This window comes from Cryptomeria japonica, chromosome 1, assembly GCF_030272615.1.
Source record: "Cryptomeria japonica chromosome 1, Sugi_1.0, whole genome shotgun sequence".
In the NCBI taxonomy this organism is placed as follows: Eukaryota; Viridiplantae; Streptophyta; class Pinopsida; order Cupressales; family Cupressaceae; genus Cryptomeria; species Cryptomeria japonica.
In genome coordinates, this window is record NC_081405.1 from 409,172,516 (window position 1) to 409,199,845 (window position 27,330).

At 37.7% G+C, this 27,330-nt stretch overlaps 1 protein-coding gene across 2 annotated transcripts in view; it reads left to right on the top strand.

Moving 5' to 3' along the window:
- Positions 1–21,726, top strand: part of LOC131065575 (protein PALE CRESS, chloroplastic) — a 216,253-nt gene extending 194,527 nt beyond the window's left edge. For both annotated transcript variants that reach the window (XM_058000144.2, XM_058000139.2), the window contains one exon: positions 21,294–21,726. In XM_058000144.2, the coding sequence (XP_057856127.2) occupies positions 21,294–21,518 (225 nt within the window). In that variant the 3' untranslated portion in view covers positions 21,519–21,726. The remainder of the gene's footprint in view (positions 1–21,293) is intronic.
- Positions 21,727–27,330: the final 5,604 nt, after the last annotated feature.

The following is a 27,330-nucleotide window of genomic DNA, read 5'->3' on the forward strand; positions in this document are numbered from 1 at the left end:
GAGGTTGTTGACTTCATACATCCCTTCCAAGTGTTTGATCATTTCCTTGGCAGAAGCAAATTTTTATATGACAGTGACAAGATGATTCTTGACTGATTCAATTATGATCTTCCTAGCCTTGAGAGAGTCTTTCTTGAACTGCTTCAGTTCTTCAGCATCTTCAGGAGGGGATAGTCTTTCTTCTTCTACAAATATAAGCAGTTCATTCTCTTCAAGAATCAATAAAATACGGACTTTCCAAGCAGCAAAGTCAAGGGCTCCATCAAGTCTATCTTCAGCCCTCAAACCTGACATTTTAATCTGAAAACAAACAACAACTAGATGCAACAAATAATTTACTGAAATCTGAAGTTAGTAAAACCTTAGCTCTGATACCATGTTAATTTTGTGACTCAGACCAGCAATCAGACTTTCAGTATTTAATTATTTTTTAACATTAAGTAAATTATAAACAGTAAATGAAAGATAGAAAGTAAGTGCACAAGAGACCAACACAATTACCCTGGGAAAACCTCCAAGGAGGAAAAACCCAGCACTAAAGACTCACAGGTCAGATTATGTATTCAATCTTGAATTGTAACAATACAATACTTAGCTGGAATCTTCAACCTCTTATCGGATCTGCCCTTTTTGTCATATCAGATCTGCACTTCTAAATTCACCATGTCTGCACCAAGTCTGTTCTTTAATGCACTCCCTAACAGAAATTAGGAACACCAAAATAGGTTTGTCTTCCTTGAATAAGTTTGCCCAGTTCACTTCTTAATTTCACACACCAAGGAGCAGAAAAATTTCACTGATTGCATGGAAAGAAAAATGAATGATTTGATCTTACAAATGATCTTTATTTATATGGGTAGACAACCTTCAAGTCGGCCTTAATTAGATAATTAAGTTTGGTGCCAAAATGGTTTTTGGTGTGGCGTGTCATTATGGGGCTGGCCCTGTTTAGAGGCACACTACCCTTTTTAGTGTGAAGGGTCCAGCCCTACACGTTAACCTTGAAAGGGGAGGCCCAACCCTTTAGGGGTTCGGATGTTGCCTTAGGCAATCTGAACCCCCTTTCCTAGTTACAAACAACAAAAATGCCTAAGGCAAAATCTCTCCCTTTGTCAAAATGTCCGAATTTCACTTGAGCTTAAAAGGAGCCTCCATAAAGTCTAAAGTTCGGCGAGCCAAGTCGAAATAAAATCTCTCATTTTCAGTTGAATAGCCGAGTTTCATTTTGTGAAGGGGCATCAAAATAAAGTTTGGCTTTTAAAACATAGAGCAAAATCGCGCACTTTGAGCAAAAGGAGTGAATTTTGTAAAGTAAAGATACGTTTAAGCAAAGTTTGCGCATTTCAGTGAAGGGGAGAATTTCATAGAGTGAAAAGGCATTTGACAAAAAGCGCACATTCTAAAGGAAATGACCAAGTTTGTTTTAAAAACTTGTAAAAGAGGGCGTTTAAGTATAAAATAAAAAATCGCGCAAAACCTCTAAAAGGGGCGAGTTTTGTATTAAGCAAAGGATACAAGGGGAATTCACACATTTCATCTTAAAAGGGCTAACTCTATGACAAAGTGAAGATGCGTTTAAGTAAAGTTCGCGCATTTTAGGTGAATTAGCTGAAAAACTTGTGAAAAGGGGCATTTTAACTTAAAGACAAATCACATCATTTAAATAAAAGACCCTGAGTTAATTCAAACCAAAATCGTGCAAAGTATGTGAAATGCGCGAGTTTTATATCAAAGGGGAATAGGCGTCTAAAATAAACAACTATAGTTCGCTCATTTTCATGTCAAAGTGCCGAGTTTCATATTGAAAGACAAAGGGCGTTTAAAAAGTTCAACAACCAAGGCATAAAATTGCACAAATTCACCCAAAATCCTGAAATTGCTTGGCAAAGTAAAGAAGTATTCGGCGATTTTGGTCTTCTGGTAGGAAATTAAAAGAGCAAGAGTTCACTCAACTCATCTAGGAGCCGAATTCTTTCTAGGGAGGGAATTTGGCATTTTTGTTTAAAAATATCACAGGAGCAAAAGGTTTGCTCATTGTCATGTAAAATCCCAAATTTCTCCTATGCAAGAAGGGGCGTTTGAAAACAAAATCACTTATCATTCAAATCGCTCAAAGTCAAATTGCAGATCGGTGTGAGGGAGAAGTTCAATGGTGTTAGCTCACGCAGTTCGTCTTAAGGCCCTAGTTGGAGTCCGATCTTTTCATTCTATCTAAGGCGGCCGAAGTTGAACCAAGGGTAAGTTCTTCAAAGGCGCGGTTTTGTGTCAAGAGGCTCGAGTTGGGGCACGATTCCTTCATTTTTGATCAAAAACTTGAGAATCCCCTTTCAATAGCAAATTAAAAGGGCAAAGTGTTGCAAGGTGAGAGTCACAACTTTCATTTCTCCCAAAAACACCATGATCAATCAGCTCTTGCAGTGAACGCCCTCTCAGTTACTACTAGGTGTGTTAAAACTGCCTTTGAATGGTTAAAATTTTGCATTAGATGAGTAATCATGTGTAGTAACTAGGGTTTGAATGCAAAATGAATTGAGAAAACTTTAAATTTAACCCTAGGAAGTCATCAATTGTCAAATTCGGCCTCCAGCTGAAAATTCAAACGTAGACAAATCTTTCGAAGATTCTGGCTGTAAACAGAAAACACCTAAAACCGTCTCTCCAAACCGAATCATCAATTCGTTTTTAGTTAAATCTCCAACAAAACAAACTGGTCCAAAAACAAAATGTACTTAAAACAGAAAGCGTTTGCAATTTTCAATCATCAGCAACATAGGGAGCAATAAAATTTTAAACTTGCTCAAAATCAACAAACCAACTAACCAAAGTTTTCAAATCCAAATTGCATTCAATCTCCATCCGCAAAATTCAAAGTGTTCAAATAGCGTGTTTTAACGTGTTTTCAAAATTTGAATTATCTCGTTATTTAAACGATTTTAGTGCTAACGTCATCTTCTGGCACTAGTAACCCGCATTTTTCACCTTTAACTTGTCTCGTAATTCGTGTCCAGGTGTGCACGATAGATGCCTAATCAAGGGACAAAATCTTCGAAGGCACTTGACGCACCAGGGACATCGTAGACATCCAAAGTTGACATTCCCTGCAAGCTTGAAAAGATGAAGTATCAGTATCAAGGGGTGATAAAGGAGTTCAGAGTCTTGAGTAATTGGCAAAATGTAGGTGATACAAACCTCGGGCATGTAGACATTCAAAACTTAAAAGAGAGGGTATATGGTCCAAACGCATACGGAAAGCCCAAATGGATGCTAGAAAGCGGCATTGCACAGGCTGCAAGTTTCCCACTGGCAATTTAGAATTATGAGCTTGTGGTCGAGGCCGCAAAGCACTATCAATTGGAGAGCAGGGTGGTAGTTGCAAATGGAATGGTTATGGCTGATTTCACTCCAGAGGCCAGTAGAGAAACATTTGACATCCCGCTTCCTTAGGGCGCCAGTGCAGTAACCATAGATGAGGCCCAACTTGATTTTGATATGAATCCCAATAAGTGCAAGGTGATAGTAAACGAAGAATGGTTCAAAGTAAGGAGAGCTCCAAGCACTAGCATCGTCAAGAAGACCTATAGAAGCCAGTTCATTAGGGAGTATAGGGACATGGTCACACTGCTTAGCCGAGTCATGGGGGTCCCCCACTATAACCTATTTGAGGAGTGGATGTTTCATTTCACAAAGCAGGTCTTCAATGGAAAGGCTAGGTTCGATTGGGCTTAGATCATAAGCAACAACATCCACACATAGTTGTTCGAGCTCGCAGAGAATAAATATGTCACCATGACTTCCTACTTGGTTTACATGTTTGCTAGACATCAACAGCTGCCAGGGTTGATCCGAACAAGAGAATTTGGGAATGGACCAAATTAGGTGAAGGTATACAACTGTTACCCTCAGCTGCATTATTACAACATAGCTCAGAGGGAGAAAAACAACATCGCTTATGCAATCAGCCAATATGAGCGCGTGAATGATGCATTCACGATGTGCATGGTCTGAATGATGCAAGGAGAATTGCATATAAGGTTGTCAAAGCAAGCTAATGTGTTGATATGGAAGTATGGAGCATAGTTCATTCAGTTCCCTCGTTTCTCCTATATCCGAATTTCAGACTTTGAGGGATCTCCATTCTGACTTTCTCATTGTTCGTCAGATAGAATGGTCCTCTTGGAAGTTGCTAGATTGGAGCACCCAGCTGGACACATACTCGGAGAGAATAGGCAATCGGGATTCACATTCCCAATGGTCATAGGAAAAAATGATGTGTACTTCAAAAACTTTGTGCATGCCGAGGAATCCTTCGACGGGCTAGCATCATATTGCCTAGAACAACACCTCCCCAGGAAATGCTTTGACCCTGCTAAATTAAGGAAGAAGGCTTATGGCAGACATTGTAGAGGTAAAGCATCCATAGAAGACTACTGGACTAACTGTCTAGATGACTTTGAGATCCACCGACGAGAATACTCAAGGTTAAGTATTCAACAAATGGGAATTTTTGAGTACTGCCGGGTCCCGAATCAGATAGTCAATTATGGGGATTGCTTGCAGATCCAAGATTATGAGGCAATCAGAGACCTTCCACCATCCATTAACTGGGCCCAGGACTCGATCACAGATTTGGAAGCCATAATGGAAGGTCCCAAGAGATGTACAGATAGTTGGCTATACTAGTAGATGGAGAGGCTAACCCTTGAGGGGATCCAGTTTACATATAATTTGATGGGTGGCCTTGAGTCCCAGTCTTCAGAAGACAAGGAAGCGTCAAGTGCGCCAAGGGAGGAAGAAGTTGAAAAACCTGAAAAAGAAAAGAAAGAAAGCAATGGCTAGCAGGGGAACCCAAACATCAAAGAGGACAAAGAGGAACCCCAGTCAATCACCCGAAGCCCATGTGCGGGAAAAGATCCCAATAAGAAGGCTAGAGGTCGCCACTTCATCTAAGGACCCCAACTCAAACGATGAAGTAATTGAACTTGATCATCTACCTACCCCACCTCCGCAAAATGTTCTAGTTGTCGCAGAGGCAAATGAGCCACTAGGGACAAATGGTCCACAACAACCCAATGAGCAAGAAATGTAGACGTAGATCATTAATTTGGATGGGCCTGAAAATTAGGTCGAGGAGGGGGAAATTATGCCAAATGAGGAGACTAGCAGGCAAGAGTACACGCAGGAAAGTGGGTGTGAGAAGCAGAAACAACAAGAAGACAAACATGAGGCGTGGCAGGAAGGAGGTGACACAAGAGATAACACCACAGTTGAAGGAGAAAAGGAGGAAGATAAAACTGAAGAGCCCCACGAGACTGAAGAGCAACCGCTATTGGAAGCTACTCAACAGTTGCTCAATGATGTGGGAGAAAACTCGATTGTGAGTAAAGGACAAGATACAACGCCCAATCCACCTTCTACGTCCGATTAGCTGTGGATATGTGGCGAGTCTGTTGAGACATCTAGGGGACAAGCTCGAGAGTTGGTAGTCACCTCAGGACAAACCATCCCTCATGAGTGGTTGCTAGCTCGAGCCTAGTGAAAGGCAATTGTCAAGCAACCAAGCAACTTGGAGGATATATTTTCTCGAATAGGGGAATCTCAGGACAAAGGGAAGAAGAAGCCAAGAACCTATTCCAGGATCACCAAAGATGAGCAGAGAAATCAAACGATCCATATTACTGTCCCGCATAAGGATAAATTGGCAGAATTGGTCGCCTTGGCTGATTATAGCATCACATCTATCCCGTTGGGGAAGGCTACCGAGGAATAGGAAAGGGAAGAGTTCAAGGACTCTGTACAAAACATTCTTTGGTAGTTGGATGAGATGAGTGCTGAATGAAATATGTATCGAGCTCGTGTCTAGTAGGCTGAGGGCTGCTGCAACATATTGCTGAATCTCATGTTCCTCCATTGGCATTGGCACAGAAAAATACAACTGAGTTTGAGGGAGTGCATGACACAACTAAGGCAGTTAGAGAATGGATCTTAACGTCAAGGCAAGAGGAAGGCAAGTTATCAATGATGCAGTCCACATGGAAATCGATCTACAGTCAATCCGTGTGAAGATGTTGGAGGTCAAGAAAGAATACGTCAAATTCCAGGAAACGATTCATATAGCTCTACCGATCATGAGAGCCTTATTCTGGATTCACGCCCCGATTCCCACGCTACAAGCAATCCTGGATCCCCATAGTATCAACACTTTTAAAGAATGGTACTGGATTATTAGCACAAAGAATGACATGGCAAGCACCATTTGCAAAATGCAAGAGGAAAGGGAGGAAGCCTTGTCTGATGTCAGGAGTTTCGGTGAGGGTGTCCTCAAGGCATTGGTCACCGACTGGAATGATAACATGATATTGAGCAATATGATATCATGTTGGAATGGCAGGTTAAAAATTGATAAAATCACATACTCCACAACTGACATAGAATTCGTCAATAGGCTGCAAGCGGAGGTGTCGCGTTTTGAAACTTATCATGTAGAATGGTGCGGGCAATTGAGAGTTGTGGATAACCATTGGAAGGGCATCCGGTTCAAAGTGGATAATCCTCCTATTCCTCTTAGTAAGGTATTGTTTCCTATGTGCATAAAGTTTCAAGAATATGTTTGGGCAGAGCGCACAACAAACTGGGATATTTGGAAAGCTCAGTTGGATGGAGAAAGTGACTTTTTGGAGAAAAAATCAACCTTGGGATCATAAAAGGCACTTTTCCAGAAATAGTTATTTCTTCCCACCACTAAAGTGCTTTTGCAAATTTTGAGCTCCGTGCAGGTGCACTTTTTGGGGGTGGCAACTTTATGATATGTAGTTATTAGTTAGTTGGTAGTTGGTAAGGAGATGTTTTTCCTATTAAATAGGTATGGGCAGCCACTTCCTGGAGGATGAATCTGGGCCACTTGTATGATTAAATTTGGGCCATTCATCCAATTTTGGAAACCTATATAAAGGGATTGGAGTTCCCTTGTTTTTGTAAGAAGTTCTAGAATTGTTGTTGAATCTTTGCCAAAATGTATACAGAATTAATGGAAGTTAAAGCTATTATAATTTTATGTGAGTGCATGGTCTCCTTCACCATTTGTTTTTATGCTATGTATTTTGTTTTCAGATTGTGTATTCAGGGTAATATTTGATAGAAGTTTATAAGTTCATACCGTTAAGGACTTGCTGATTGCCATTCCCTCTATATGGTTAGTCTGAACTTGTTGTCCTCATTTTTGTTTCCAAAAATGAAGGACCACTACATAAAATTTTTGTGAAAAAGTGAAAATTTTTACTCTATGGCACGCTTCCCAAGGCATAATTTCGACTAATCCTTGGACTGGCTTAATCCTCAATCCATCCTCAAACTACATTTCAAATTTCGTCAAATTCTGGGTTTGTCTGCTATGTCTTTCCTTCAATTTCGGGTTTTAAAAACCCGATTGTAGGTGGAGAATTTTCTTTAAACTGCAAGTTTTAATGATATCCATTGTTTTGGTCTTTGTAGGGGAATTTTTGGCTTATTACATGTGCACTTTTATTAAAAGATGAATACTTGTAATTTGTTTTAAATTTCCCTTTTATTGTTTTTATCATTTTTATTGTTTTTTGGTCTTTTTTAGTCAAAATAAGGATTTTTTTGCTAAATTACAAGTAAACTTGTAGTTCTCTCCAAAAACCCCTACTTTAATGGTTTTTACATGTAATAGGGATTTTAAACCCCCATTACATGTGTGCAAGCAATTCTAACTTGTTGTAGGGATTTTATTTCCCCTTTACAAGTAATTAAAACTTGCATCTCTCTCCCAAAAACCCGATTTTACACATAAAGTGCATTTTTGACAATTTTAAACTTGCAGTTTGTTCCAAAAAACCCGAATTGCCTAGTAAGTGAAAAAGTGCAATTTTAAACTTGTCTTTCTCTCCAAAAAACCCGAATTTGGCTTTGTAAGTGAAAAAGTGAAAATTAAAACTTGTTATATTCTCCCAAAAACCCAATTTTCATTCCTTTATGCAAAATCGAACTTGCAGTTTGGTCCAAAAAACCCGAATTGCAAGGAAAAACGGTTTTTGAAGATTTCAAAGAAGATTTTTGTGGAGATCTTCTAGGAAGGAGAGGCGTTTTGGTTTCTACCCTATTCTTATGCATTCGAAACCACTTGTCATGCCATTTGGGGTTTGTATTTACTGGTTTTTGCTCCAAATCAGCAACCACGTGTTTCCAAAACGCCACATTTTGGGGGATTAAAACTTCATCAAGCTGCATTCTCCTAAATCGATTTGAACTCTCCTACCTAGGCGTGGAGATTGGAGCTTTATTTGTTTCATTTTACACTCATTTGCTGCCACGTTTTTTCATATAAGGCGGTTTTTTTCCAAAAACGTGGCAAGGGTTTGGAGATTGCGGTTTGTCTCTATTTATTGATTTAGCTTCTTCATTCCAAAGATTGTTTTATTTTTGGAGAAGCACTTTCAGTTTGAAGAAAGGTATGTTCTCTTTCCTTTCTTTCCTTCATTTTATTATTTTTTTGTTTTCTTAGTTTTCTTTCTTAGTTGCATTTTTGTAAATTGTTGTTGTTCCCCCAAAAATCGGTTTTTGTGAGAGAGATCTTCCCCTTGGTATGCAATTTTTGAATTGCATTGTTCTTCCCATATTTCCCTCTTTACTTGTATTCGAGATTTTTAATCCCAATTACAAGTTCGCTGGAAATTCTTGTTCTTCCCTTACGGTTAAGGAATTTAACCATTTTTGGTTAAAATTCCAAGTTGAAAAGTGTGAAATACCCCTCCCTTTCAAATTCGGGTTTTAAAAACCGGATTACATGTTGAAGAGTTCTTCCCATTTTCATGAAAATGACATTCTCGAATTTTCCCATTTTTATCCATTCATTTTTCCCATATCCGTACTTTCCATTTCCGTTATTTTCTGCAAGTCAAATTCTCATTTTCCATCCATTTCTCCATTTGCAAATTTACAAGTGTACTTGCATTCGGGTTTTAAAACCCCGATTGCATGTATGTTATTTCCAACTTGTATACTTGCGAAAATTTCCCCAAGATCCGAAATTGGTCAAAGTCAAGATTTTCCCATTTCCATATATTTCCCCTCTTCCTCTCACAAAATCGTGAAGTTCAAGAATCAAAGTTTTTCCCATTTGGAGAAGGAAGAATGATATTTGCAGTTGACTATGATGTTACCTTAACTCTTTTAAGTCTTCATCACAATATTCCAGGTTCACAATCAATGTCAGATTTGCCGGCATCTCCAACTTCAAAGAAAATGAAGTACAAATATGACAAATATCAGAATGAGGTTGCACCTTCCCAGGTTTCTTCTCCTTTGGATCGCATCAGAGACACGGAAATAGGGCATGTGGATATGTCAAAATTCGTCAAGAGGGTAGAAGATCCACAGGATAATAACTTGCAGCGGCTGTTGGACAGCCATATCCACCATGCATCATCTTTCCCGGTGGCTGCCTTAGAACCTGAATTTATTCTTGCCTGTGCCCATCATTTTGATAAAGAAACAAGAGTCATCAAAAATGATAATGGTGAAGCTATAATTCGTCTTGATGCAAATACAATCGAGAAGGTTTTTAGAATACCTCCTACACCTGTTTATATGGAAATCTCCAAAGAAAGTGCAGCAGAGTATTATGTGAAGAGGGAAAAAGATTGCAAACGACATATCAACAAGTGGATCCAAGAGCCACGAGCCTCCTTCTCAAGGTGGGCGAAGTTGTACCGCTGCAATTTCAAATGGGAGATAGGAGACACCATAACTCTTCTCAACAGGATGATGGGCCTTGAGCATTCAAATGTCTTTGAGCCATGGATGTACCAGTTCATCATGTTCATAAGGCAGTCTCATCATATTTCATGGGGAGAAGTCATCAGCGATGCCTTGTGCGAACAACTTGCAGCAGTTCCTACCACCATGACCTTCTTCATGAATTCATATTTGGTATATTTGGCAGCATCACTTAAACATTTTCCAGGTCTTTCTACCAAGGGTGATCGCTCACTTATACCAGTTTGGGAGTATTATGACCGGTTGCCGTTGAGACCCAGTAGACTGCATTTCAAAAGAGTCCAAGATGCATTCTTCGGATATTTCATGTGTCAGTTTGACAGAACTCTGAAGAATAAAAGAGTATCAGATGAGGCATGGGAAAGGGTGTGCGAATATGGGTGTTTGTTTCTGTAGTTTCCCACCTTCACCTATATGAGAATTGGATGCTATGGCGGTCAGCCATATATGCTTCCCAGATACCCAACTGATAAGATCATTCTTATGGAGTTGGGAAGACAAATCATGGCTGTTCACACTTTCCAGTCTGCTAGACACAAGGTTGGAATGGGGATCTCTACCACAAATCCACTGAAAATTGGCCGGTATTCCCTTGTCACATCTATAAAAGCTAAGGCCATGGAGACTGAATTGCAGGAAATCAAGCTCAAAAGGTTTAAAGCTAGAGCTGAATTTGATTACAGTGGTATGAAGGAGAAGATCAAGAAATCCTTTGTGCATGTGCATCGCATTGAGGACATTTGGGCAGATCTCCGCACAGAAGCTGAAGTTCTGAAGATGGATTACTGCAGGCTCACTGTTGAGCAAATTGTTGATTTGAACTTGGTGGATATCCCACAAGGGATGATTGATGATGGGCACATACTTGATCCTGAATACATTTCACGGAGGGTTGAGTAAGCTCCACTTCCTTTGATCCAATGGTCGCACAAAGAGTGTATATCCATCCTTGAAAGATTTCAGCCTATCTTGGCTAACACCTACGCATGGCTGAAAAATAATGCTGTTAGACTTATAAAAATCAAGGTTGGAAAAGAAGATGATTCTACAAGGCCTCTTGGACGTAAGTCTGAGATTCAGGTTGACAACAAGGAGGGTGCATCATCTTCGGGCACAAGGATCAAGTTGCGAGTCATTCGTGTAGTAGTGCTTCCTCTTGAGGAGAGGACAGTTCATGGGAAGGAAAAATCACGATTTCATGTTTAGGTGATTGATCTAGATAACCCAAAAGAGGGGCAGCAATCTGATGATGCTCCCAAGTCTCCAATTTTAGACTCGCCTCATGAGATCATTCCTCCAGTTCCCATTGAGACGCCGCTTTCTCCTCCTGATTTGCTTGTGGATGAGTCTCCTCAGAATGCTATTCCCATTTCAGCATACGAGCCATCTCCTGATCCTCAACAAGAGAGTGTGTTGGAAGTTCCTGAGGATATTCCTACTTGCATCCAGCTGTCAGAAATTGATACTTCCACTTTTGGTTTTGAAGAATTCATGAGGCAATCTTCATGCCCATTGGTAACTGAGCAAACCGCGGTCGCTGTCCAAACAGATATTCCACCCAAGATGACCACGGTGATTCAAACAGAAACTGATTCTCCTTTGCCTATGGCTGCTACTGGAGGGGAGTTGATGACTTTGCCTCCATGGCTTAGTTCTTTTACCCCGAAAAGGAAGAAGCAAGAAATCTCACCTGATGCTTTTGATTACCAGCAACTGAAACAGTCCAGATCCAAAGTTGCTAAGAAGGTCAAGACTATCTCCAGAGTAACTGTTGACAACAACAAGATGAAGGTAGCTGAAATTGTGGAACCTATTACAGTTAAGCCACTTGAAGAAATGTCAGCTGCTGATTATAAAGTTACAAGGATAGAGTTGGGCAAACAAACGCATGAGGTCATTAAACATGATGCTCAGTTTTCTGTTGCTTCGCTGGTGCAAAGGTGTGATGAACTTCTAGCAAAGAAAGACAAGTTAGAAGGTGAAAACCAACAACTTATGGCAACCATTCATAAAATCACAAAACCTGTTGCTGAAAGGAGTAACTCCATAGGTTCTTCTGGTTCCCAAGAATCAATTCGTGGAGTGGAAAGGGCTGCTCAGAAGGTACAAGCATTGGATTCCTGGGTTGATCAGCTTCATGATCTATGTGCACAGGTAATGAAAGACATTTTTCAGATGATGTCTAAGTTGGAGACTATTGAGGAGAAACTGGATCAAACTTCTAATACTTTCAAAAAGAATTTGGAAAGTGTTGAAGAAACTTTGACAATCTAGCGTACCATGCCCCAACAACAGCTGAGTGTTTTGCAGGAGCATGCCATCATCTCTTCCAGGGTCATGTACTTGGAATTTGAAGAACTCCTAGAAAACAAGGCCCTTGTTCTTAAATCCCTCATTGAGGAGATTGGTGATGCAAAGAGATTCCGGGGTGAAGTTTTCCGAGATATTGTCTCACATTGTGAAAGGGCCTCTTGCAACATAGTAAGTCAGGATGGAGAACTGATTCCAGAAGAAGAAGTTGCTGATTTACAGATGAGGATTCATAATGAATGGAGGAGCGAACAATTCTCGATCGTTTCAATTCAGATATTAATGAAACACCAAGCCTTTTTGCATGAAATCCAATTTATCCTGGATAAAAACAATTCTGCACTCCTTCGGTGTCATGACACTATTGTAAAGACTATGGTTGCTGCCAAGAACACCCATGAACCGAATCCCGACGAACTACAAACGAGCATCCAAAAATTTCAAGGATTTGTGTCTTCACAAAATGCAACTTAAAGTGTTTTTCAACACTTAGTTGTATTTTTCCACTTTTGTAATCTTTAGTTGTAATTTTGTTTTTACAAGTTACATGTAAAAATATTTTTTGTAAAAAGCAAGTTACACATTACTTGCACTTTTGTAATTACATGTAAGGCAACTACAAGTTGTGTCCAATTAGGACTGTAGTTGGAATAAGTCTTAGTTAGTTATTGAAGTCTTAGTTATTTATTAAAAATGTCTTAGTGGTTGAGGGAATCTCTCAAGTTAGTTACGATCCTCCCACCTTTTTCTCAAGGCTCCTCTTCTATAAATATTTGAGGGGTCTATTGTAATTTTTATCTTTGGAAAGCAAGCAAAACCTCTGCCAAATTTACAACAAAGAACTCTTTGAGCTTTCATGTGTAAATTCAAGAATTGAAAGGAATAGAAGGAAATTGCTCAAGCTTTGAGTCTTTGTGCTACATTCTTGAGTTAGTGTTCTATATTATCTTTCTGGCAAGTGTTCCTAAAGTGCTTAATCACTTCTGATTTGCAGTCTTTGTGCTGCAAGTAGTTGAGTTTAATATAGATTAAATTAAATATTTTGTTGAGAGAAGCTGCAAGTCTTTGTGCTTTCATTTGTTCTTAAGAGAATTTAGGAATAGATTATGTGAGAAATAGTTGTAAGTCTTTGCGCTTATACTACTTCCCATTTTCTAAAGTAGAAAAGAATAGTGTTTTTCAGTCTTTGAGCTGTCATAACTCGTTCTTTATAGCATTAGTGTAGAAAAGGGTAGATAGGACTTCATATAATCAAGTCTTTGAGCTTGATATTGTCGTCCTGTCCCGAAAGAAGTGACGGAAGTCTTTGCGCTTTCAGGAAACTTCATTTCCTTTTTCTCATTTCATTTGAAAGTGGTTACTGCTGTTTATATTCAATTGCTATGCTTTTCTGTGAAGAGAAAAGGATATTGGCTTTCTTGAAAGAAGAAGAAAGATTGCTGTCCCATCCTATTTTATTTTCAAAGTTGTAGTTAGATAGGGGGAGTCTTCCCTTAATTAGGAGAGTTTTTACTCATGTGCTGTGGTTGAAACCACAATTTTGTATATTTCCCCAAGTGTACAAAATTTTCAACCAACAGAACTCATATATATGCTCAGTTCGGTTATTAGATGTTGAATGGATGGATGTAAAAGTTCTGTATTCATATTTAATAGCTTGAAAATCTAGTTTCCCTTGAAGATTGCATCAGATTTTACATAGTTGTGCTATATTAGCTATCAAAGTTAAATCTGGTTTTTCAAAGGTTTCCATATATTCACCTGAATATGTTGTTTTAGATAAATTAGTTAGTTTCTTTCTTCCTCTACCTCCCCATTTTTCCTTTTTTTTGTATAATCTAAAGTTGAGGTCCAAAACAACATCATGTTAAAGAACAATTTGATGAAGTCAAGACTGTAGAGTCTCAGGGAACCTATGCAGCCAGAAACTGATTTTATTCAACCATGTAAGTCCCCTTGTGTTCTAGCAAAACACATTAAATCACTGAGCTATCTCGCAGTCATGACCTGATGATTGGAACCTTGAGGTTGTCCCCATTGATCAATTAGAACAACATTACTCAGCAAGAACATTCTATTCTACATTGACCAGAGGGAGTTGGTTATCTGACTTTAGCCACGTCAACACTAAGCAGCAACTTAGCAAGAGACACCAATCTCTTCGATCATGAGGCACCAACCTCCAAATGAACAAAATTTCAGCCTTATTGATTCTTCAATGGACGATGGTTAGTTGATGGTAACCTTCATAAAATCAGCTTGTAACCGTCAATGGATGATGGTTAGTTGATGGTAACCTTCACAAAAAATTTCTTCTTTAAAAATTTGCTGCAATAAGTCTTCTCTGATCTAATTCTAAACAATCTTGCATATAATTGCATGCTTTCTAACTTTTGTTTCAACTTCAATTTATACCCCAATTGTGTCTCTTCACCCAATAGGATTGGGCTTCTCAAGGGGGTTTGGCCACATAAAAAGTAATGATATTTTTAGCTTAATTTCCCCAAGAGAAGCGACGAAGTTGTCCCATTTAAAGGAGGTCTCATTTAACATTAAATCAGATTTTCTCAAAAGAGTGTCCGCCCAATTTTGGTCTTAATAATTGCCTTGAAAGATATGATTAGTGGTGTTTGGCCTAAACACATTTAAACCCCCAAAGTTACATGTTAAGGCACAATGATTTTCTTCTTTGACAGTAGCAATATGATAACAATGATTTGCTTTTATCTCATTTGACATCAATGACAACAATATTTTCAACAGGCTAATTTTGAGCTATATCAAGGAATGAATAAATTAATTAAATAAAGTGTTTAATAAAGCAAATTTTTCGAATGACTTTTATTGTAATTAATTTTATAAAGTGACTTAAGTAAATTAAAGAGGAAATATTAAATGTCACTTTATAGAGGTTCTTTAATGAAATATTCTATATGGGAAATTAAAAGGTCCCTTTGGGAATTTTCAATGGGAAAATATAAAAAGAGGATTTGAGAACTCATTTGGGCATGATTGTTTAGTTTTTTGTCTTTTTAAGTTTGAGCTTCTTGTTATAGCGAACCTTAGGACAAAAACCCTTAGGTAATTGGTTTAGGCAGTGAGATATCTAGCCTAGTTGATTGTAGGTGGAATCACATAGGTTTCACACAGGGATTTAACGACTGAAGATTTAATTTGTGAGGTCTAGCAAGCAAAACAAATTATCTGAATATTGGGAAGGATTGAAAGAGTTGTTTGGAACTGAATGACACCATGGTTTTGAGGATGACACCTATTGTTGGGTGATGAACTCTCTAGTGGATTGGAGTGATTGATTTGTTCTTTGCCAGCCTCCATTGCTATACCAAATTGGGTGTAATGTCCCTTGTGGACCCTTTTCTAATTTTGCTAGTTATTGAGTCAATTATGCTTGCAGTTCTTATGGTCTTGATTGGAAATGCATAATGGAAATAAGGCTATGAAGGCTAATATCGAGAATAAGTTCAATTGGATTATCACAATGCTTGAATTTAGACAAATATGAAGTGTAACATCAAACCAGTAGACATTAATATAACTATCCTTATATAGTAAAGTCTGATATAAATTCCAATATGCTATGGATCTGCTAAATGTAAGAAGATTATTGGTATCACTGATTTTATGATTGTTGTAAGAATATTGATTCAAATCTCCTATTTGTAAGATAGCTGTCCCTGACTTATAAATTCCTTTATGCTCACGCGAGTGGTTATAAATCTGATCTGAATTACAATCTCTGTTGCTCTTCCTGTTATGGCTTTGTCAATGTGCAACCTTTGATGCTGTTTCTGCTATAATTCTCCTTGTGCATGCATCTCTTTACCTTGCAATCGGATGGGTAATCACCCTCCTCCCCCTTGGTTGTCAAGTGGCTCGTGTGAGAACTGCAGATATAAGTATATAAAAACAACATTCCATGCCTTGGAAAGAACTTATGAGCATCCTTAAGTATGCAATGGTGGGGCATGATGTGAGAAGTTGTGTCTCTACATCATTGCAACCAATCACCAAATTGTGCCTCTTCTTTATTAACAAATATTATTAGTTAATTAACTAATTGCTGATCGGGTATCCCTTGGACAGTGATAAACAATCACTTGCTTTCATCTGTTCTGCAGTATATTCTCTTGGACAACAATAAGAGGTGAGATTTCCTTATGCCTTTGAACGATGCCCTTTTCCTTGAGTTCTTTGTCTTAGTGAATGATGGGGTTATTTCAGTCTTAATAAGGTTGCCATTTATAATAGATAATCGCCTCTTATCACTGCTCATTGCTAATCACCACTTCTTATTACTAATCACCACTAAGTATCTTTATCGCTTAGTAATTCTTTTCAGTGCTTCACCACGTTGGTCACAAATCGATGCAATCTTCAATATAAAAGTCTGCCATTAGAATCGTTGTCTTGCATAGAAAGTTTTTGATTAAGCAAAAACAGGTTTTGAGGGGACCCGAAACCCCTTACATCAAAGAGTTAAAGATAAAGCATTAGAGTATCATAAAAGAACCTAGGTCTAAGAAACAAAACTGGCTGCAATCCATAAGCAATACAACCCAGCAGCCACAGAAAGACCAGCAAAAGGCCAACGAGATGCTGGCAACAACAGCAAACATAGACCACCTACTTAAAAATGTCTAAGGCCTGGGAGGCCTCCTTCTCAAGCAGCAGAATAGCCTTGGCAGCTTCCTTAAGGTTCAACAGGTCCTGTGGAAGAGACTCTTCCACCAATTTAGTGCTCTGTCTAGTTCTCCTAGTAGTGCGAGGAGTCATCTTCGAGCTAGAGGCCCCAACTTCATTTTCCAGATCCACAACATTCTTCTCATTATGAATTCTCTCCAGCCTCGAAACCAGAGTGTTCATATTGACCGCAGAAACTTTCATCATAGCAGCACTATTCTCCATAATTTTCTTCATACCTTCCTCAATTTGCATCATCTTCTGGCTGATCTCATTGTTCTTCTGATCATATCTTCTCTTTAAAAGTTCAACTGCCTCACCATTCTTCTTTAAAATCTCTAACATCATACTTTTTTCCCCCACAGTCCAAGTAGCGTAATCTTTTGTATCTTGGGCCGCCCTCTTATTATTCACCATCTACCTATCTTTATGTTGCTTAAGTTCACCCTCTTCAATTTTGGCATTTGTGGCTCTTAATTTTAAGTGCAGAGTCTTAATTTCATGGAAAGTCCACCTGTTGAAACGGTAAAGATCAATCGAGGAGCTCCTAGCAGTGCCCAGTATGTCAATCGTGGATTCCGACTTGTCCTTTAATTCCTTTGAGTCTAAATCCATCGGCTCAGAATCCTGGGCTTCATATTCACGCGGAGATGAGTTACCCTCCTCCTCAGGATCAGACATATGAGCCATGGAATTAGCCCCCGACCTGGTCTTGCATAGAAAGTTGGTTGCTTAATCAGCAAAGTATTCTCTATGTGAGTCTTCCCTAATTTCTCTGTATGGGTTTTCAACATGATCGGTGTATGAATATATGAGTCTCCAAATATGTCCTTTAACTTGTCTTGCATAAATCCAACAAAAAAGACTTAAAGAAACCCTTGATTCTGATCAGATGACAGAGTCCGCGCCATTCATGGTGTTCGACACAAAAGACTTTAATGAATACTCAAAAGTAAAATATAGTAATCTCCAATATCTCCATAATTACTTTGCAAGCTTTGTCAAGTCTTGAGGAATCGTCTAGTTTCAGGAGAAATGATTAAGAATTCCTCCTGATTTGATAATATATTTATTGCTTTAAATTCCACAATTTCTCCAACTTCTGCAGCTAAGACAAATAAATTCATTTGGAAATATTCTTTTCATATTACCATAATCTTGTGTCCTGAAAGATTTTCCTTCACTCCCACAATGTTGTCTTATTGCTTAATATCTTATCTGTTCTTTATATGATTTGCTGACTTGTCCTACAATTTAGTGGTCTTTGGCCTTCATTAAATGATAGGGTTATTACATTGGGTGTGTGAATTAAGGAGCACATCGAGGGTTTTTGTGAACTCAAAACTAGTCATAGGGTGGCATTTACATATTCTTTGCAGGCTGGGGTCTATTTAGCATTCCAATGCCTAGTTTTGAAGCAGTTTTAAGGCGTTTTGGGTCCCTTATGGCAGGGCAACCCATTTCAGCAAGGTGGCTTGAGCACTTTATTAAGTCATAGTTTAGTTTAGGAGTTCGTGGGTATCTCTGGAGGCTCCTTAATTCTGATGCTAACCTTGGTTTCAGTCACACGTCAGCATGGAAATCGGAGTGTGTATTTGTAAGAAAGAGTGCACATTGGAGAGCTCACTATTGACCCATCTAGAGGTCAGATTTTTTTTTGCAGATATCCTTGTACTTGCTGGTTGTAGACAGATCATTGCATTTTGCTATTACTTGTATAATCATTCAATTCAATGAGGACAACCGTTTAGCAAAATGTTTTGTTATATATTTATGTTGAATATGTGATGAAATTTTGTTTTTAAGTGTTGTATGAGGAGCATATGCTAGTCTAACAAACACAATGCAAAAATATCAAATCAAACTAGCAGAACATAAACTGTTTGACAAAATGCCGAACCTTTAACTTTGAGAAAAAGTCAAAATTTTGGTATAGAAAATTGGATCGGGTCTTTACAGACTCTATACTTCTTTTGATGGGAATATATCAACTCCAGCCCGATTCATCATCCTACATCTTGGAAAAACACTTGAATACTAAGAGGCCCTTTTGAGCATTATCGTTGTCCTCCATAGGTCACAAACAAATTGGTTAAACATTGCCCTCTCATAGTTGATAGCCTTTTTACATTTGTGGCTCTTCAAAAACTTTGAGCATATTTGCAGCCTTCCAAGGCTCATCTTTTTGCTAACATTGTGTCAACCTTATAAAACATCAATATTCATTATTGCAACCTTCCAAGGTTTGCTCTTTGTTCAAAACATTTTGCAGCCTCTTGTGAGCTGCACATATGCAATATTGTTGCCTTAATCAACTAAGCATTGCTCAAACATAATAATTCAACGAGTAAACCAGCAACAACTTTCAACATTTCAAATAGGGAAATCAAGCAAATTTGCACTTTCAATCAACCCACTGAGTAAACTGTCTCAGTCAAACAAGGTCTTGTTGAGAGCTCTCACTTCGGGATTTCTCCTAAGTACCCCTCTTAGTGGTTTTGTTTCCATTTTGCTAGGTGTTCCTGGGGCCCAGCTGATTTTAAAGTTATGAAATGATTAAGCGAGGTGGGTGTGCAGAAAATACTCAGTATTCTTATGTTTGCAACTTGGAAGTATTTGTAAAAATTAAAAAGTGGTTAGACTGTTTAGACATCTATTGGAGGGTGGAAGTGGACGATCAATCCAAATGATTCTCATTGCTCAAAGAATCAGGATATTTGTCCAACTCACAAAGTGGCTATTGACATCCAGCTTGGTGAAGCGATCTATAAGTTGGAGAGCAACTCTCAAGCTATGAATTCCTTTTTCCCCAGTATGCTTGTGTTCTAAAGGTAATCCATTTTAATTTTCTCAATTCCTTTTTTTCCTAGAGTGGGGTTGTTTGTTCTCGTTTCTTGTTATCCAGATATGAAGCTACATGCTGTTGCTTTCACATGTGTGATTGTGCAAGGCACTGAATCCTAGAAAGGTGATCAACTCTCAAGCTAATTTTTTCCAAGTATGCTTGTGTTCTAAATGTATTTCATTTTAAGTTTCTCAATTCTCTGTTTTTTCCTTGAGTGGGGTTGTTTTCTCTTGTTTCTTTTATCCAGATATGATGCTACATGCAATAGCTTGCAGATGTGTGATTGTGCAAGGCACCAAGTCGTAGATAGATGCTTGGCTTTAGATAGGTGATGCCTTTAATGACCCCAGATTTTTTTGTATTACTCATAGATTTAAAGTAGCCATATCCTTCCTTGAAGTTAGCTTACATTCTTCATTTCCTCTTTTCATATAATTTGGTGGTTTGATAAAATAATTTGAATTGCCCAGTGGATTAATGAGCATCTTAACTCTATTTTGTTGCTAATTTTTAATTTTTCTATTGGCATTCATGTTGTGGACATTATGAAATCTGAGTTTAGATGGTTATATTGAATATCCTTGTCAAATGAGATATGTGATTACTAATTGCCATTCAAAGAAAATTGAGATTAAGGAAGCCCCCTGTGAGCTTTTGTATCGAATAAAGGACTCAGAAGTACGGAGATATGCCATACGATAGGCCTTTTTTGGTTTTCCTGCAGTCATTCTATTGATTGAAAGGGTTTGTGCAGGGAATGACAGATAGAAAGGGTGTAGTTTGTTGGTTTGAGGCATAAAATAGTCTTTTCCTTTTTTTTTGATTGCCATAGCCCTTAACTTCACCTTCCTGGTTTAGCACTATGCTTAATCATTTTAACCCATGGTATTCAGCAGGTGCATATGCATGCTAACATTTTGTTTCACTTGTTTGTGTGATGTGCTTTAGATAAGGAACATGGGTCCACACCATTTGACATGTCTGCAATTTTGGATTTTAACAGCTTAATAGTCTGTCATTTCTGCCTTATTTTATTTTCTATGGATTAATTCAATTTCTTTCAAGTTCCAGAATATCTTGACTACCAAATTCATGGGTTTCTTTATTAGGAATGTCAATTAAAGACAAGTATTTACAATAAATGTTGACATGAATTAGTTTTTTGCAGTATTTTGAATGATAATATAAATTTGAAGCTAACATTTTATCAAATTTTCTATCTTTTCCATGCATTGTTGTATGATGCCTTAAGAGAGAAAATAAGTCAATTTAACTGACAATTCTCAGAATTCTAGCTCATTTTTTAACCTAAATGGCATGCCAAAAGTATTCATCTTGTAATTAATTGTTTTGATGGAAATATTTGGCTTACAAATTTGGCCTGAGAAAATATGAAGCTTAAGCCTGAGAACTTATGAAGCCATAATTTGCATTAAGTGTTCTCTGTGTGAGAACAGTTGAAGAGGGTGTATGCTTAGTTTATAATTTTTTCTGTTGCCTGGCTACAATTCTTTTTTGGAGGAAAATTGTTGCTCTTAAGGCTTTTTTGTATTTTGATAAAGATGAGAACTTACTGAAACATATTTGCCTTTTTAATTTAAGATATAGTGCTGATTGATCTTTTTATTCATGGGAACAAAAGGATCCTATCGACTTATTACCAGAGCAAGATGACACACTTCTCCGTATTGATTTCATTAGAGAAACTGACGAGTTACTTGAGGAGCAAAAATTGCAAACAAAAAGTGATGCAGTGATGGGTTTGGATCCTGAATCAATTGCGATTAGTTTGAAACTGCAAGAGAAGGAAAGGACTTTGCAGCAAGTAAAAGCGTTAAGAGATTTGGCAATATCTCTAAAATGGTAAAACTCAGGAGTAGACATGTAAAGTAGTAGTAGCATCTTCAGGTGCAAGGATTACAATGATAAGAATATTTTTTTTAACTATTTGAATGTAATCAGTTGTACCTGAGAACAAACAGGATAGTGGAATCAACTAAATGACTTGTTTTAATTTCACTTGAACTGCTTCCTGTTCTTAAATTCAGCATGCTGCATCAGTTGTGTTACTTTTATTGCCGTGTTATCTTTAACAAAAGATATGCAAGTCACATGCCAAAATATGTGCATGAGTAAATTTACAATATTGTTGTTGATTTGGTAATATAGTATACTGCTTTGTGTGGTGACCTTGTACTGAATGGTAGAGTAAATACAGAAAATCAAATCAAACCATTTTTCGCAGCAGAATAATACAAAATAATATATGATATAATAATAATAATATTGATACTATATACAATGCTTCCAATGTGGCTTTATAAAATTTAATATACACCGCCATTCTGATTTTTTTTTTTTTTTTTTTCTTGATCGATAAAAGGCCGAAGCCAAAATTTTATTATAAAAATGAATATTATACCTCCATTCTGTGTGGGCACCGGTAGGAAAGAATGAAGGGAAGAAAACCTCCGGTCTAGCGCAGATCCTTTAATGGATCAGAAAAGTCAAATTGATATTTTACATAACTAATGTTTATTCTCCAAGAAACATACATTCCTGGTTACATACATTTCCAGGATATAATGGAAATATCTTAAGATCAGCCTTTATACATCCTATATGTTGAGGATCAGACCTCTTTAGATTTCCTTGCTAATGTATACCATGCCATATGAATCATAGAGACTGGGATTACACCTGCACATGAGCCCTGTTGCTCCTACTAGCTCGTTTAGAAGCAACCGAGTTCCTTAATTCTACAAAATAGAGCACCTTAACACACCTTACAGCCAAGACCATTGTTAGTAGCACTATAAAACCTTGCTTATCAATAAATTGTCAACAATTAAATTGAACCTTCCATTCTTAGTTGTTGAAATCACCCTCCCATAAAGGGTATTGTACCCTGATTCATCTCTTATTTTGGGATCACATACGCCACTATTGTTTTAATATCAATATAAGAGATTACCAAGGCTACAATAACCTGAAGGGCAAGTGGAGTAACCAGATATTTCAGAGTACATAAAATTCATATATGAAACAAAACTTAAAAGCTAAAGTCATCTTGATTATACTGTCAGAACAAGTATCAATGACATGCCATACATTTCCATCTGAGCCTGTATGCCGTCAAGCCTTTACATTGATTGTATAGATCATGATATTAAATCTGGTGTATATAAATATCTTAACAGAAAAAAGACATCCCTATCCTCCTTCACAACCAATTTCCCGTATGAATGTAAGGCTGCCAGAACCTAGAAAGACAAAGCAATTCACAAACATAACAAATTCATATCAGAATAAAGGTCAATTGCCAGGCTATTTTAGCTTTGAACCTAACATAGGAGACCGAATCTACAAAGCTTCAATCAAAGTAAAGAGTAACACCAAAGGTCCACCATTGACCCGAGCAGAGATCTTAGTGAAGCAAAGAAATGAAAAAATCACACAGTTCACAACCCTTCTACTGTTTAGGAATCAGTTCCTTACAAATGTATGATTTTATCTATGTTATAAAATTTAAAACAGACTGAATATATATAGACAAGAAGGGCAAAACAATGATGTCCTATCCATTGAATCACTCCATTCTTAACATCACCTAAGCTAGAACAAGATATACTACTGTGTAACTTAATCTATTGCATGTGAATTCAGCCTGACAGAGGAGGAATTTAATCCTCCTTTTTGTTCACTTAGTAATCATGCAAGAGCACCAGGAGATAGCTAAAGTCTTGTAGATACATTCGAGTTAGTAATAACCATGTATTTATAGATCAGAGTATCATATATCCTTGACAATCTTAAGAGTATAAATAGTTCAACCCCATGTTATACAAGGGTCTATTTAAAGTATACTGAAAGAGTCTATTATTGCAAAAAGAGATTAAGTTTCTCAGAAGACAATCTTACAGTATCTAGCCCCTTCCTATTAATATGTAGAAAAGATACTACCCTAACCCTATCAGAGAACCTCAACTAATTCTCTTCCATGTCCGACAGGTCCATAATGTCATTTGCAGCCGAATGAGGGGTCCTCTTCCTGGTACGACTCGGTTCTGCACGGCTACAAGAGACCCCCATGTCATTTTTGTTCATGCCTTTCACCCACGCGGCATTGATAATAACTGGTGGAAGCACTTGAATTTTATCCAAAGGGATATCATATGTGGGTGCAAAGGTTTCATACCCTTCTTCCTTAAGATAGTCAATCCACTAATTAGGGTAAGGAGCCTCCTTAATGTGAAGCCATTTTAGCAGGAAATCCGCATTTATGCGGATGGTGGGCATTCGTTCATTGAACTTGGCTTCGTCCCTCACCATGAAAACTGACCTCCTGGTGATATAGTCCTCCTTATTGCCATAATCCTTTGAAAAGGGGATGAAAAGCCTTTCATCTATGCTACCAATAGCAATCTCAAAGAGACCTAAAAATTCCTCCTTAAAAAACATTACTCCAAGGAGAATTACCTCACTTTTAAGAGTGCTTGCTCACAACAAGATGGCTGAGAATTCCACAGGGATGTTGTAATTTACCTTGTAGCATAATTCTTGACTGAAATGCTCTTCCCCCATGATTATTTGAATTGCCTTGAGGGTGAAGTCGTCAACATCCTTGAGGACCCTATACCATCTCCCTGCCTTAATTTCACCATAGAATACCATGAGCCTGTTATCGCTAGCAGATACCAATTTGATATTCGACTCCATTGCTAGAGTTCACAACACTAAATCTGAAGCCTTCCTTGGAAAACTAAATCCTACATACCAATGTATATAGAGAAAAAGTTTGAGTACTAATCGCGGAGAACCATCAATTCACATGATTGCTTGTGAGGTGGCTCCTTCATAATTATACCTACACCAAAGTCATTTGAAGTGTTCATTCATTATTATCCTTCCGTCATTATATGCATATACATACTCATAGATTCATATACATATACATAGTCGGAAAGCCATCCGAACTAGGGGATTTCTCTGGATTCATCTGCATTAGGGTTGCTTCTACTTCTGATAAAGAGAATTTTGTAGTAAGACATTGGGTATGTTCCTTACTGAGTAATTTGGGTATAAATTTCAGAATCTTATCTTGATTTGAACGGTAAGGGCTCAAATCTATGTTGAGGATATTGGAAAAAAAATCTACTGCCTCCTTAGAGATAAGCTCGGGATCTTCCACCTTTGAGCCACTGTTGGTCTTAATCTTAGAGATTCTATTAATGACACTCCTCAGTTTGACGCTATTAGGAAAGAATTTAGTATTCTTATCTTCCTCATCTAGCCAAGTTTCCCTAGATTTTTGTTTCCAAAAGACTTCTTTTGCAAGGATTTTTTTTTGTTCAAGAAGTAGTTCCTTTTCTCTAAGAAACAGAACTTCATCCATCCCCCTCAACATAACAGCTTTATTTACTTCCTCTAACTCTACTTCCACTTGTGACTTCTTGTCAAATATATTCCCGAAGTGTTCCCTATTCCATATAATGAGCTTTTGCTTGATTATCTTTAGCTTATTGACTACCTTAAAGATCCTGGACCCAGAAACCTCTGCTTCCTTCCACCAAACCTCTAAAAGCCTAAGAATATTATCATCTTTTAACCACATTTGTTCAAATTTGAAAGGACATCTTCTAGGTCCTGAGTCCAAAAGAATGTTAAGTTGAATCGGAAAGTGATCCGAGCCCGAAAAGGGTAAAATTGAGTCTTCTAAGGTATATGGGAAATTGATGAGATTGCTTAATAAAAATAATCTATCTAATTTCTCTGCAATATTACTAAAACCTAACCTTCTATTATTCCAGGTAAAGGCATCCTTAACCATGTTAATCTCTACCAAGCCACTACGATGAATCCAATCTACAAAATCTAAAGTAGCTCTAGAGGTTTTGCCTTTGCCTCCTCGTTTCTCAGATTGATTAGTAATAGCATTGAAGTCACCTCCTATGATACAAGTCTGTTTTTGGGTATTTCTTATGAATTCCTCAATTTCCTTCCAAACCCTTCTTTTGTCCTCATTCTGTGTTGGTCCATAAACATTGATAATAAGAAAGTCAAGTTTATGTTTAAAACTGATGACTCTACCACTGAGCCAATTGTCATGAGATTCTAATAATGAGAAACCAATATTGCGAGGATCCCAAATCATAGCCAGACCCCTAGAGGATCCGATAGCCGGTACTAGCTGGTACTCCTGTAATATGCCTGAAGCTTAATTTTTTCCTAAAAGAGGCTAAATCATCTTTCTCTAGTTTAGTTTCCTGTAACATAACTAAATCAGAACTAGAGGTAGAAAGGCAACGTTTAACAATCCGCTACTTGTTAGGGGCATTTAAACCCCTAACATTCCATGATAAAACCTTCATGGTGCTGTGGGAAGGACCTTCCCCTTCACAGGGTGGAACATATCCATAAGTTTAACTTGACCCTTAGCTTCTCCATCATTAGCTCTTAATTCAGATAGGGACTTCCTGCCCCTCTTCTTACAATGTTCCACACAATCAGTTGTAGCCTTTTCCTAATCCCATTGTTCAATATCTAAGGCATCAAAAGTCTTGCCATTTTCTTTGTCATATAATTCCATTATAAGGGCTTTCATTTTTGTGACCTTTGGAGGATCAATAGAATTCATAATTCCTTTCATTAAAAGCCTTTTTTCTAAATCTACCTCTTTTGTATCAATTATTTCATCCAATAAATTTTCCAAGATGTCCTCAGTAACTGAGTCACATAAATAGTTGATAATGCAATTTACCTCCAATTCTTTTTGATCCAAGTACACTTGTTCATCCTCTTCCATTCTATCGGGAGCCACCATCCCATTTTGTTGGGGGGAACTAACTGCTTCCCGACTTCCCAAGGCCTTTGCACCAAAATCCATATCAAGATTGAGTACCATTTCCCCCACTACAACAGTATCCCGACGAGCACTGTCATGACTGAGTACATCCTCATTATCTTTAGATAAATCTTTGATCATTTCATTTTCTCCTTCCACTAGAGCACAAATGCCCTTACCCTCCTTCGTGTCAATATCCCTTTCCTCACATTCCGTCATAATGGTCCTTTCCTTAACATGAGATAGCGAGGGAGAAGAATTCACCCAACCAGCAGTGCCTTGATCACCCACAATTTCTTCATCCTCTACCTCATCAAAATGCATTGTTGAAGGGGATCTATCCATAATGACAAACCCACCCTTTTCCTCATTGAAAAATATATCAAGCTTTGGGTCCTCCATAGGGTTCTTATGAGAGGGCATAACCACCGAGACTGGTTTTTTTGCTAAATCTAAAACCCCTCTATAGATTTCAGGGTAAATTAAGAAAGAGGACTCACTAGTTATTATTTCGATAGGGATGAATGAATTAACATTAATATCCATATTAACTATCATTACATAGTTTGAATACATTTGTCCTTTATGACTAATCTCTACGAATTTGCCTAATTGATTACCTATTTTCCTTATAATTTCTTTATCCATTAATTCTAATGGTAAGTTAGGGATCAAAACCGATCTGTCTACTTTAAATGATTCTAATTTATATGGATTGAAATCAGGTTGCCAATCTAAAAATTTAAAATCATATCTTTTAAAAGTCGGAGATTTACTTGTTAGGAATTCATTCTTACGCTTGGCATTTTCACAATCAATATAAAGAAAGCCTTCA